General features: G+C 42.9%; 1 protein-coding gene across 1 annotated transcript; it reads left to right on the forward strand.

Moving 5' to 3' along the window:
• The first annotated feature begins 1,150 nt into the window (after positions 1-1,150).
• On the forward strand, positions 1,151-13,172 carry ccdc80 (coiled-coil domain containing 80). The gene is made up of 7 exons (XM_018750071.2): positions 1,151-3,404; positions 3,967-4,123; positions 6,561-6,697; positions 8,317-8,468; positions 9,302-9,405; positions 10,980-11,063; positions 12,662-13,172. The coding sequence occupies exons 1-7, from the start codon at positions 1,683-1,685 to the stop codon at positions 12,982-12,984; spliced, it is 2,679 nt and encodes an 892-aa protein (XP_018605587.1). The 5' UTR covers positions 1,151-1,682; the 3' UTR covers positions 12,985-13,172.
• Positions 13,173-14,441: the final 1,269 nt, after the last annotated feature.

Raw genomic sequence — 14,441 nt, forward strand, 5'->3', positions numbered from 1 at the left:
TTCTAGTAATGCAGCATGTTCAGGTGGGTTTATTTTCTTCAATCTGCAATGAAAATACACGCAATGAAAAATATGTGCACCCAAATGTACAAAATATTCGCTGCTCTAAATTTATTGGAGGTGGATGTTTGGTGTGCAAAGAAACGGTTTGTGACAAATGTCAAATTACACCAGGTGTTAGAAATGCTCACTGTTAAAACCTAGGCACTTCCATAATGAAATATGCATATATATGTAGTACATTAAAATTTGCATACCTTACCTATAAACAGTTATTTTAATCGTGATATATAGTTTAATTTTGACCCACTACCAGCACTACTTTCTCTTGTAGGACCGCAGCACCGACCAGTGTGACACGGTCATTTACTGTATCAGTCCGCAACGGTCAACGATCCCTGTCCTTCACTGATGAGATTAAAAGGAGAAGTGTGTTATTACTACTGTTTATGACTAACATATAACTTTTGTTTTAAGAATACACAAAAGGATGTAAGGAATTATTCGTCAGTTATTGGGGGAACAGTGGTGAAAGTGAAGGCTAACTTAATAGAAAAATAAATGTCTTATTATTTATTTGAATTGAATTTAATGATTTTATGTCTTCGAATTGTTCCGCGGTGTCCACCACCATCTTTTGAAGGGCACTCTGTAAATGAATTGAATAAAATAGGACTGAAAATGCGTTACATATTATTTGGTATTGGACATTTAATTGGTCTCTATTGTATTTAAAAGGTCGAATCACACAGGTGAGGCTTTCGAAAGAACGGGTATGGAGGACGCGCCAGGAGAACGGCGCGGGCGCGCGCACCGACTTGGCGGTCGCGAGGATGACGGACTTCACGGGCCGCTCGGACCCCGCGCGCAGCTGCCCAGGGTTTGGGGGCTGCGGGGCGCTGTTGTGGCCCGTTGTTTCTGCTCGCTGAGGTGGATGGGGGCTTTTCCACACACTTCTGGGAGCGGTTCCAGCCGAGCAGCGGGAGACGACAAACACACACACTCAGCACTCCCCCGTCTCTCTCTCTCTCTCTCACACACACACACACACACACACACACACACACACTCATAGAGCCTCTCTCTCTCTCTCTCTCTCTCTCTCTCACACACACACACACACACTCTTTGTCAGATTTTCTTCCTCATATAAGTCGCTCTGCCGCGCGACAACACAGAGGGACGGAGCGCTTTTTTGCTCGCAGACGGGAGCCGAGCTACTGCGAAACGCGTTAAATGACGGCGGTGGCGCGCGCGCGCGCTCCCTCCCTCGGACCTCGGAGACTTTGACAGCACGACTTGCATCCTGCTCTGCACCGAAACCGTGACTTTTCCATGAGCTTCGGGAGCTTCCATCGCTGCAAAACATGGATATTCAGAGTTTTGATTGACTTCAATATGGAATTACGTTTGATTTTGTAAAACTTTTTTTCTGACGTTTTTTATTCAGTTCTACTTGCCCTTTTTCGGATGTCATTATTAATAGTTTAGTATTTCCATGGGCCTCTCAACGTCTCGTTAATAGAGTGATGTTCTGGATAATTATTGCTTAATTATGCTTTGAAAGAAAGACAGAATTTCTGTTGTTTTGTTAAAAAGCAAACTAAGGGATCAGGGCAAAGCCTATGTCCCACAGCTGGGTTTTCTTTCTTCTGCAGTGGGGTTCCTTTTGACGGAACTTTATGATGAAGAGGATGCTGTTTCTGGATCTGTTTTTTATAGTGCTGTCTTGGGCAGCCAGTGTGTCTGCCTTCGGTCCTGTCAACCGGACGTCAAATGCGGGACGGCTGTTGATCCGCCGCCCCACGCTTAGCACGGATCTGAAAAGTGCTGGTGGCTATAGTGATGCTCGCCCTGCATCTGCTTCCTCTGCTTCACAGAATGGTGGGAAACGCAGGGTGATGCAGAGGGACCAGAGTTTTGGCCCCAGAAGTGGGCAGCCTGGAAGGAGGCCAACTCGGCGGAGGAACCCAACAGGTTTCGTCATGGTTCAGGACGATAGCATGTTGGGATCCCGAGTCCGGCAGGCACGTGTGCCGAGTGGGGCCGGTTCCCCCAACCTCCTTGCCAGCTTTGCTGGGAAGAACCGCGTGCTTGTAATATCGGCCCCCCATGACTCGGATGGCTACTACCGGCTGATGATGAGTCTCCTGAAGCCAGATGTGTACTGCGAGCTGGCAGAACGCCATGTGCAGCAAATCATTATATTCCACCAAGAAGGAGAAATGGGTGGAAAGGTGCGGCGCATCACAAACGAGGGCAAGATCCTGGAGGAGCCCCTGGACACGACGCTCGTTCCTCGGCTGATGAACTTCCTCAAGCTGGAGAAGGGCAAGTTCGGCATGGTGTTGCTGCGGAAAACGCTACAGGTGGAGGAGCGGTACCCCTACCCAGTGCGACTGGAGGCTATGTACGAAACGATCGACCAGGCACCCATGCGGAAGTTTGAGAAGGTGCGGCAAAAGGGCTTTGTGCAGAAGTGTAAGGGTGCTGGTGTGGAGGGTCAGGTGGTAGAGGGTGGTGGGACTGCAACCTCAGCCTTAGATTCAGAGACCCAGGTGGATACACCCAGGGACAGGAAGCCACAGAAGAAAGAACGGAAGCCATTCCAGAAGCCTGCCCCAACAGCCTCATCCCCAGCTACCACAACAGCTAAGTCAACCACCACCCGGCCCACAACCACACGGTCAACCACCACCGTACGTGTCACAACAGCAATCACCACAACACGTGCCACAACGACAACCACCACCACCACAGCACCCCTTACAAATCAGAAGCCCACCAAAGCCCAGGTAACACCCTACTGGATCCCTGCTCCTAAAACCACAGTGGAACCCCAGTATGGCCCTCCAACACGGGAGCACCGGAGAGGTAAGAACAATCCTAAAGTGACGCCACACCCCACAACGCTGACAGATTACTACACCAAGGGCTCTTTGGGACGATATGATGACAACCCCACAGACAAGAGCAACAGCGATCGCAAACACAGCAATGTGGCACCTGTGGGGCACAAGCCCACCAAGCCCAGACTGGGGAGGAAGAAGAACCATGGACAGAAGGTGCTGAGCAACGAGTATGATGAGAAGTTTGACACCAGGAAGCCTGCCACTAATGATTTAGGTCAATCAGAGGTGGAGGACCTTCCCATGAAAAAGGGAAAAGGCCGGCATGACAAGATGGAAAAGAAGAAGAAGTCAGACAGGTCAGGGCGGAGGGACAAAGGAGAAAAGAGGAGCAGGTTAGGCAAAGATGGGAAGGGAGAACATCGTCTTAAGAAAAAGAAGACTTCCAAAACCCAAGACAAAGAAGACTTCCAGAAGCCTTTGAAGAAGCCAGTGTCTCCCAAAGGATCTCTCTCCTCCTTCTTGGATTACTTTGAAAGCAGGCGGCGACTACTTGTAAGTAAGAGCTGGTCTCTGGTTTGCAGAGGGCCTGTTACGTGAATAATATTTATTTGTGTTTGAATGTGTACACAGAAATGTAATATTTCGTTGGCTTTTGTGGAAATGAATAGCTTGCTACCAAATCTTGTAAATGTTTATGTTGATGCTGGCCACATACTTAAATATGTGGGTATTTTTTAGAGGATCGTATCATTTGGGGAAAAAATGATTTCTTGTCTTTTTCATGCATGTCTGCAATCTGTTATTATATGGGTTGGCTTTTGCTTAATTTAGCTCTCTTATTTTTAGCCTAACATTAGTCATGATAGCCCTGTTATTTTTTGTTTGTGTTTTTCTTGTTGGGCATCTGGTAGACAATTTTCTTTTAATTAGCGTGTTGACACCAGTCTTGTGTAGCACACGTCTACCTAGGAAAATATCAAGTTGGAAGGTTTTTACATATAAAAATATCAGTGTTTAGAATATGAGGATGTAACCTTTTAAATGGAATAGTACACCATGTATGCACCTTTACAACAACCAGTGTGTGATCAAAAACATACTTGTGTGCCCCTAGCTGATAACCACTCCAGATGAGGACCATAAGATGTACACCCAGCAGAGGGACGAATACCTGGAACACGTTTGTGACATGGCCGTTCGGAAGGTCTCCATCATCACTATCTTCGGCACTCTGACCAACAATACCATGAAGATCGAGCATTACCAGTTAGGTAAGACCAGCCGCTCCTGCTGTGTTGAAACCATATTTTTAAATCCACCAGTCATTGCCCTTTCTTGAGTTAAGTACTTGTTTTTATGAATTTTTACTCTGCCAATCCATACAGCTTGCAGTTTTTGATGTTGTTAAGGTGAGAACATCACCTTCTAGGAATGTGATTCCACACCCTTCAGCTCACACCAGCTCCAGTTCCTGAAGCCAAGTGTCATGCTTAGGTAACACCTGAAGTAACAATAACAAGAGATCTAAAACCTGGGGACACAAGTTTGGGGGATATGCAATATTAAACCTTCTCGGATAGGTTTTATTTTGATTTGTTTCAAAGTAATCTAGTCCAGAAGGGGTGCGGTGGCACAGTGGGTTGGACCGCAGTCCTGCTCTCCGGTGGGTCTGGGGTTCAAGTCCCACTTGGGGTACCTTGCGACAGACTGGCGTCCTGTCCTGGGTGTGTCCCCTCCTTCTCTCCAGCCTTACGCCCTGTGTTGCCGGGTAGGCTCCGGTTCCCCGTGACCCTGTATAGGACAAGCGGTTCTGAAAATGTGTGTGTGTGTGTAATTTAGTCCATCCTCCCTCAAAGAGGGTGACAGACAATAAGGGGTGTGGGAGTTTCAGAAGCAGTTGGGTTATTAAAATTCATTGAGTCAGGTCATCATGAATTGCAGCAATAAATATTTCCTCTTTTTTTTTTTTTTAACTGGACCATTCAGAGCCATTGGTCTTCAGTGTCTAAGCTTAGCATTGATGAAATAGAAGAGCAGACTGCATCACAAAGGATATTTGTTGGGCTAAACTGACTTACGATTAAATACTTTTTGATTGAAATGTGAGGTTTTTTCCACTTAACTCAACATGCTTTCCATGAAATCCTTGGCACAAACTTGTCGGACTGGCCCCGATTCTCAAATCTAAATACCAGTGATTTGCATGCAATGGGCCTTGAGAACGTCTGTCTGGAATTTTTAATATTACATTTAGCTGACATTTTTCTCCAAAGCAGCTTACACTGTGAAGGTTATAATTACAAACTGACAACTATTTGCCCATTTATACAGCTGGGTAATTTTAGTGGAGCAATTTAGGGTAAGTACCTTGCTCAAGGGCACTACAGCCAGAGGTGGGGATCAAACCTGCAACCTTTACAGCCAGTACTAGCTCTAACCACTACACTACCAGCTATCCCACTCAAGACCCAAAATAAGCTGCCTGATTATCCCGATTTGACCCATGTGTCCCTGTTAGTTAGCTTCCCTCAGACACCTCTTGAACTTGATACCATTCCCTATTGGCATCAATGTTTTTTTCATTATTTTTATTTTTAAACTTTGAAATGATTATTCTGCTTTGTCAAAATCAAACCCGGAAATACATTTATAGGTGTGTTTATGTGATGAATTTCTTTACGTGGCCACCTATTTGGAATTGAGCCTGGTTTTCCATGGGAAAGCCTTATTTTTGTGGTTGTAAGTTACAAAGAAGTCCCCCTTCCCTGTGTTACCAAGTCTCATGCTGCGCTTGTGGAATGTGGGACAGTGATCTGTGATGACTTGAGCAGACAGCGATTACTCATTTCTCCTGTACATCTATCATGCGGTGTGTGCGGAGGCAAGTCTAGAGCCCTGAGGAAAGGAAGGGAGCAGTCCAGTTTGAGGTGACCTCACTGTCCATGTACGTAGTCTCCTCTGTAGATTTGAAATACAGACCTGAAGCTAGCGGTAGACTTAGAAACATTTTGATTTGAAGGCATTCTGAATTTGAGCTATTTAGTCATGAAAGGATCTTATTATCAGGCAGGTCTCAGTCTATTCATGTACTGCTGTACGCAGTGTTCGGGTCTGTCATTGACATACTCTCCATGAGAACTGTTCCTTATAATTGAGAGGGCAACGGGAGATGGAAGATGATCTCAAAATCCATTAAATTTCCTGCTTTATATTTTATAGGTTTGATTTAAATTCTTTTGAAGGTCCAGATGGTTAATTTGGGCTAACCCATAGAGAAATATACTTTGACTTTTACACAAAACATGAGTCACGGGGTAGTGGCCTGTGGTAGGCAGCAGCAAATGTTCTTCCAGGAAACCACCTTCTTATACCGCAAAGTAGGGTTTTTTTTTTTATTTGGATCATGTTTTTGTAGTCATAGTAATGTGTAGTATTTTTCTAAGTCAGAAATTCTAAATAAGATCGTGGTTCTTTTAAACTGTCTTTGAATTCTCAGTTATTTCATGCCAGAGCACAGAGCATTATCACTCTCTTTCCCCTGCTGAGATGAGCTTTCTCAAGAGTGGGGATGCCTCTCTTTGAGTCCAAAATACTCACCCACTTGTGGTGGAACTAGGTTTGCTGCCATTTGACAAGGAGTCTTTATTTTTACCTGACAGCACTAATTGGTATTTTGTGCTTACAAAGTTGTTTCTTCTTCACTCACAGAGCATGACAAGCCCATGAAAGTCCTCAAAGAAGAAGACCTTGTGAACCAAGAGCTGATCATTGAACTGCGCAAGCAATTTGGCATGACGCATGATGACTTCTTCATGGTTCTCACTGACGTTGACATGAAAGTGAAGGTTTGTGTTCCGCCTTCTCTCTGTCCAGTGCAGGGTGACCAGAAATGCAGAATTTGCCAGATCGTAAAACCAACAGTGTCCAGGATTAGGTCAAGACTACACCTTGTGCACACACGCTTGGCATTTCGGGACTGGACCCACTCAGTACCCACAGGACCCATTATAGTTCAGTTTTGCTGACCTGTCATTGTAAACACTCTGGCATGACTGGCTGTATTATAAGTCCAAGTCGTTCTGCTTTCACCACCGTTCTGCTTTCATCCTCATCAAAGATGAAGGGTGTTTAATATTTGCGGCTGACATTTGGCATTAACAAAGAAGCCACTGTCCACCTGGGTGCTGAAAGAGACTTGGTAAAATTGAGTAAGACTACTGTTACTTATTTGATTCTGTACTATGGCAATTCGACTCTGCCCAAACTGACCCTCTGTCACTCATGGGTGTAAATAAACATTTAGAAATGTTTTCATAAAACGAGGAAGTTGAACAATAACTTTGGGCTTCTCAAGTCTTAAGATAATTGCTGTCCAAGGTGTCTGAAGAATGAAAAACCTGAATTATGCAAAAGGTATATATCTTTATGATGCTCAGATTGACCAAAACACTACATAGCATAACAATTTTTCACATAAGAAATAATAGAAAAATTCATTAATGTGAACTAATATGACAAAATGAAATGATTGAAAAGCATGGAAGCCATCCATCCATCATCCATCCATAATCCATCTTTAGCTGGGAGTGCCTTGGGTTCAGTTCTGATCAATGCCTAAAGATACATGGGATGAATAAACACAGGAAATACAAAAAGTTGAGTCATGCAACATAAATCTGCACTTATTGGACAAAATACAATTTTTTGGTATTTTTTTGAGATGCTCCATGTACATTATGATAGGACACTTAGTCAAATGCAGTAGTATCGGGAGGCACCAAAAAACATGTTTTTTCTTTGAGACAGACATGCAGATACAGTTCTCTAACAGATATGCACCAATGCAGTATTTTCTTCAAAAACACTTTATGTAATCAAAAATGACAATTTCGTGGAATAAGGGACTATAACAGTTGATGATTTTTAAATATAAAATAAAAAAAAACACAATAAAATCTGTGTTTTTATAACATTTGGTTTCCTTCAGCAGACGTGACCACAAATAAGGACAAATGTTTGTGTGAAAGAGTGAACGGTGGGCTGCCATGTAACAGGGACCCTCTGTATGTAGCTCACCTTCTATTCTGATAATAATTATTAGGATAATACATTTTATAACATCTGGAAGTAATATGTACGATATGTACCAATATAAGTTTCCGTTGGTCTTTTAAAATTGACATTTACATTAAGACAATAATTGTTTTATTATAATGAACTGCCTTAGTAGATACCTTCATGTAAATCGGAATATATAAACCATATGGTGTAATGCAGTTGTCTGCTGCCGAATATTGAATTAGGTGTTTCAGATTTTATACCTTTCTTAGTTACAGCAGTTCTGAGCCACCTTTCAGACTGGTGGGTTTTAAATCGAATTCTTTGACTATTTTTTTCATGCTATTTATCATAAGTTTATAAGACTGTCTTCTTACCTCTGGTTTCTGATGTTCATCCTCCATAGCAATTTTACGAGGTGCCCATAGCCATGAAAGCCGTGTTTGACTACATCGACACATTCGCCTCCCGCATTAAAGAGATGGAGCAGCAGAAGAGAGAAGGGGTGATGTGCAAAAAGGAGGACAAGCCAAGGTCTTTGGAGAACTTCCTCTCAAGGTGTGTCACATCTGAGCTACGCTGCCATGTGGTGCTCCTTCGGATAACTGTAGGACCATGAAGCGGCTGACCTGGAACATGTACAGAGCTGAATTTGTACTTTGATGCTTTTACATTTTTATGTGCTGGTAGGGTAGTGATTAAAGCTATTGCCTTTGGATCTAAAGGTTATAGGTTCAAATCCTATCTCTAGGTGTAGTACCCTTGAGCAAGTTACTTACCCTAAATTTGCTCCAGTAAAGTTACATATATAATTTAAATAGTTGTAGACATCTTAACATTATAAGTTGCTTTGGAGAAAAGCATCAGCTAAATGAATAAATGTAAATGTTATGAGTAACCTGATGGAATTCCTGGCTGTCACACTCATTGCAATGCATGCTGGGAATCGTGTACCAGGGACAGCCAAACAGTAAACAGCTGGGTTTCTTGACATATATTCTAAAGCAGTGAGAGAATCTGGACCTGGCATAACCAGTGTGCTGCCTGTTCAGCACATTGGTATGAAAGAGAGCCGCATCAGCAGAAATATAGTTGAAGCCAGATGCCGAGATCCATTAAAGAAAACAAAAAAGGCTCGGCCGAATTAAGAAACGCACGGATTATGCCGCCAGCAAAGCAGTTACTCAGAACTGACTGGATGATGTGCATGTTGGCCTCACGTGTATTAAGACATCATGCAGACTATGAAGTAATGAGCATTCGCTTTAGGGCGAATCTCTGAAAATCGCTTGCTTTGTGTTTCACTGGTGTTCGGCACTTTCTCAGGGATGTTTGGCATTGATCAAGATGAGGTTGCCATGGCAGTAGCTGACTGGTCTTTCTGATGCCAGGTTTCGCTGGAGACGACGGTTGTTCATCATCTCCTCTCCCAACGATGAGGAATGGGCTTATCAGCAGCAGCTGTACGCCCTCACCAGGCAGGCCTGCAACCTCGGTGAGTCTATGTCTTCACGCCAGTAGAATAAACCAGGGCAGGGTTCTGGGTACAATGTGTGTCTTTAGCTGTTGCTTTTCTCAGTTGAGATCTAGAAATGACTTAACCAAAGATGGAATTGTACCATACATTCTGCAAAGGTGCCATTCCCAGGGTTTTTCATTTGTTGATTTTGGAGACACCTTTCTCCAAAGCAACATCCCATGAACTCTATGTAGTGTTACCAGCCCACACACCTTACTCACCAAGGTGACCTACATTCCTAGATACACTACTTACACTGGGTCACTCATCCATTCATCAGTGGAACACACTCTCTCTGTCACTCATACCCTATGGGGGAAGTAGAACAGCATCTGCTGGGACTGTGGGAGGAAACCCACACAAACACAGGGAGAACATGCAAACTCCACACAGACTGAGTGAGGATTGAACCCACATCCTCTCATACCACCCAGGTGCTGTAAGACAGCAGCGCTACTTGCTGTGCCACCACACAGGTTGTTTAAGTCACAATTTTATTTTAGTTATTTTCAAATTTACATTTGTTTCATTATAAAGAAAATTAGTTTTACATTTATTAGTAAATATATTAATGTAATGGTTATTAATGTAATATTTTCTTCTCTTTAATAATACTGTATAAATGTATGTTTTCTTAAAAATAGTGTAGTGTGAATAGTTTTTTTTTCAGACAGTATCAGCTTTTCTCAATGTTGCGGGAAGAGAGAGCTGTTGACCGTGTCGTACAAGAGCTATGACTTTAGCAGCTAGAAAGGACCATGTTTGAATGGGTCTAATTTTCATGTAACGTTATCGTGCAGTGCATGTACTGCCTCGATTGGTGGAAATCTTCATCATTGCACCGACTTCACCGTTTTACCCTCACTTTGGACAGTTACACTGTTGAATGAAGCCTTCAGGTCCAAGGTTAGGATTTCCAGTAGCACTTTGGGACTCACTGCTAAAAATGTTTTCCTTGGGGGGAGGTGTGGGCCCTTTCCAGCAACGTCCCTCCCATTGCTGCTGGTTTCCTGTTTTCCGCTGTGGCCAGACAGACTCTACCGCCCTGTCAAACAGTCTCATCTTGTTGACCGTTGCTTGGTCAAACTGTACTTGTCCTCAAAACATAGCTTTATTTTCTTTTTTCCAAAAAGAATTGCGTTGTTTTATATCAACGCCACCTCTCAAAAACACTGCAGAAGCAGGAGTTTAGATGTTTCTATTTCGATAACTTGATAATAATTTCATGTGTCCAAGTGCCTATTATTCTCCTTTGAAGAAGGGGAACCAAATTCAATATTTCCTAGATGGCTTTTGGCTTTAAATAAAGACGTCTTTGTGTAATCCTGGTCTGTACCTTGTTCTCCTCATGGTGAGACCTTCCAGTCCGTTCCATTATTAGCACTGTCAGAGTTTTGTTTGACCGGAGGAAAAGGCTAGACAAATTGTGCACCATAGCTCACGCTTAGACCCCGGCGCAGCGCTCTCACGAGGCTCACATGTAGCGCCTCCCGTTGAGGTTCGCTCTGTGGGACCAACCCGCTTGACGTCTGCTTCCCCCCATCCCCCAGGCCTTCGTCACGTGTCCATACTGAAACTGGTGGGTGTTGACGCCGCAGACATGGGTGGAGTTTTGGAGCTGTACCCTATCAATGGTAAGCCCTCTGTGGTTTAATCCCACAAGGTCCTGTGCGTGTGTGATGAGGAGAGTGGCTGTGATTTTCTTCTGCTAATCAAAGAAAAAAACATTTCCTAAGGCTTTTTTGGATGGGCTGAGTCTCAAAACACTCCTTTCATTACTGGTATATAACCCTGGTAACTGGAACATAAAAGGTCCTCTGTGACTTGGGGGTGGTCCGCTGGATTTGGTTATCTTTTTCACATTGTCGTCCTCCACTTGAATCGCACCATATGCCCTTAAATACTCCCCTTCTGGGAAGTCGCAGTGGAATGTTGGGTGCCCAACAAATAATATTTTGCTAAAGGCAGAGGATGAGAGGAACGGTGAACATACTTTCCAATATGGACCCTGGCACGACCGTTTCGGAAAGAGGCATCCGTTTCGGTGTTTCCAGCGTTGGCGCTTATTAAGGGGAGTCACTTGCAGTTACGCTCTTAAATGTCAGTCTACTTATTCAGGAAATACTAAAGGCTGGTGAGGTAAGAAATATATTCCTGCCTCTTGAAAAAAGTGGCGGGAGAACAACACTGAGTCACCAGCTCAGTCCAGAAGTATATTTTCCTAAGTCCTTTTGGAACACTGCATTTCGGTTGTGTCATCGATTTTTTTCCCCCTTTATTATATTGACACACCAAAGATGATACACAAGCTGCTTGTAAGACTCTTGTATCTGCATCTTATATCACTTAGATTAAGTTCTGAATCAAAAACAGAGGTTCTGTAATTTCACATTTATTTAGCAGATGCTTTTCTCCAAAGCAACTTCTTTGTAGTGTCATCAGCCCGCACACCTTATTCACCAAGGTCACTTACACTGCTAGTTACACTACTTACAATGGGTTACTCATCCATACATCAGTGGAACACACTCTCTATCACTCACACACTATGGGGGAACCTGAACAGCATGTCTTTGGACTGTGGGAGGAAACCCACACAGACACAGGGAGAACATGCGGACTCCACACAGATTGAACGTGAATTGAACCCACCTTCTCTCAACACCACTTAGGCTCTGTGAGACAACAGCGCTACTTGCTGTGCCACCATGCTGCCCCACAGCTTAAGTTCTGAATCAAAAACAGAGGTACTGTAATATTCACAGTGAAATGAAGAGTTGTGGAGACCAAGTGCTTGGTCAATTATGACTTGTTTTTAGAGGGAATTTGTGAGGTTCTTGCCAAAAACTGCAAGGGTGCCAATACTTTTGGCCATGACTGTATGAGTGAGGGGGGTGCCTGTGAAGAGAGTTTAGAACAGGAGTAATATCACTGTTTTTGTCATGCCAGTGATAATCCTTGCTGTTGTGTTTTACATGAGTTGAAGGAGGGAAGCAATGTGTGTTGAGATTCTGTAAACAAAAGCATCTAAACTGGCTCTTGGTGCTGTCAGTTTGATCAGCTGGGTGTTTGATTTGACCAGTTCTAAGTACATCCCTTGTCAGACTCAGTGTTTTTAACTACACTGCTATCTGTTGGTAGAAACATGTCTGTATTTCTCACTAGAGGGTTTCCCTTTTGTATGAGAGGTGGTGAAGTGGCACGCGACTCTACAATCCATCTGTCCTTACAGGAAGTGCAACGGTGGAACGTGAAGGCCTCTCCGCCACACTGGTAAAAGACATCAGGAACTACTTCCAGATCAGCCCTGAGTACTTCTCCATGCTGTTGGTGGGGAAGGATGGCAATGTAAAGTCCTGGTACCCCTCACCCATGTGGTCCATGGCCAATATCTATGACCTAATTGACTCCATGCAGCTGCGCCGCCAGGAGATGGCTATCCAGCAGTCCCTGGGCTTGCGTTGTCCAGAGGATGAGTATGGTGGCTATGGCTACCATCACCACGGCTACCATGAGGGTTACCAGGAGGGCTATGGTCAAGGATATGGTTACTAATCATGGTGCTATGACCGCTGAGCCCGGTGCTTTGTGACTATTTTCAGCGAAGATATGTACAGGGATGAAGGACCTCCCCATAATCATTTCATAGCAACCAACCAGTTCCCCAGCAGTCAGTTATTGCAATAGGTCATTAAAATGTCATACTCAAAACGCCAAAGAGAAGAGTATTTTGTCACATATGGACTTCTCTTTTGTAGATAAAGAAACCTGTATAGATACATTTTTTACACTAAGTTTGTATTTATTGGATTCCAGTTTCTTTTACATTTAATTTGGGAGCGAAAACTATTATTGCACAGAATAGTGGAGCGCAAAGTATGAAACATTTCAAACATCATGTTTGAATATTACTTTTGTGACACATTTCTTATTTATAAACAGTTGTCTTAAAACAGAAACAAAAATATGTCTGAGTATATTGTCCTCTGTCAGCAAGAAATAAGGAAGTCATAAACTGTGCCATTTTGGACTCATGTTTTTGTCCTTATGTTTCTCACTGATTTTCACACTTAATTTTTAATCTAATCCTTTAAAAACATGGAGTAAATGTTACGGTGTTAATTCTCAGCTTTTATAAAATGTTGTAATATAGTTCTGGAATACTGTATGCAAATTCTGAAAACAAATCACCACTGGACCCTGAGATTATCATCTTTTTCATTTTTGTATTGGAAAGATGTCAAATGTACAATAAACTCCATCCTGCCCACACAGTATTAATATGTTTTGTGTTACTACTAAATTATTCAAGATGCTGGTTTGGTGATTGAAATACTTGTATTCTGTCACCCTCTGTGGGGCTCATGAACAAACCATGCAAGCAATTTGGTAAGTGAAGCTGTGCAATTTTCTTTGGGATACATGCAGGTCTTACCCATGTTAAATTCTGCCTGGGATTTTGCACAAAATTTTGCCTGTACAGCAGTACCATCATTTATGTTTTTGCTTGGGCTATTATTCTGAGGCCTTCATTTGACTCTTTCATTCCTGTATAACTATTCCATGTACAAAAGTATATTTCCGTATAGTTTCTTCAAACTTACATTTGTTTTATTCTTTTGATGTACAGTTCAAACTTGTACCAAAAGAACCCACGAAACAATAAATATGTAATTTAGAATGCGATTAAGTCTCTGTGTTCCTGCAATACAATGCCCAGTAGTAAAGACCATTATGCGAGCATCTAACACTTAAGACACAAGGCTGAAACACTGATGTCACAAGAAATGTGTGGAAAGTTTCAACCCACACATTTCTAGCTGCTCACATGGCAGAATTACAGGCAAGTCATCGCAGCGGGACTGTAAACAGAGCTGACACTGTACATAACATTCTCACCGATTGCTCAGTATGCTCTTTCAACAGCTCCACACTGTCAGCTGAGGTCACTGTTGAAGGCAGATGATTAAAAAAAAATAAATAAAACATGACAAATTAACCAAAATGTGCAA

Source organism: Scleropages formosus, chromosome 1 (genome assembly GCF_900964775.1).
Source record: "Scleropages formosus chromosome 1, fSclFor1.1, whole genome shotgun sequence".
Classification (NCBI taxonomy): Eukaryota; Metazoa; Chordata; class Actinopteri; order Osteoglossiformes; family Osteoglossidae; genus Scleropages; species Scleropages formosus.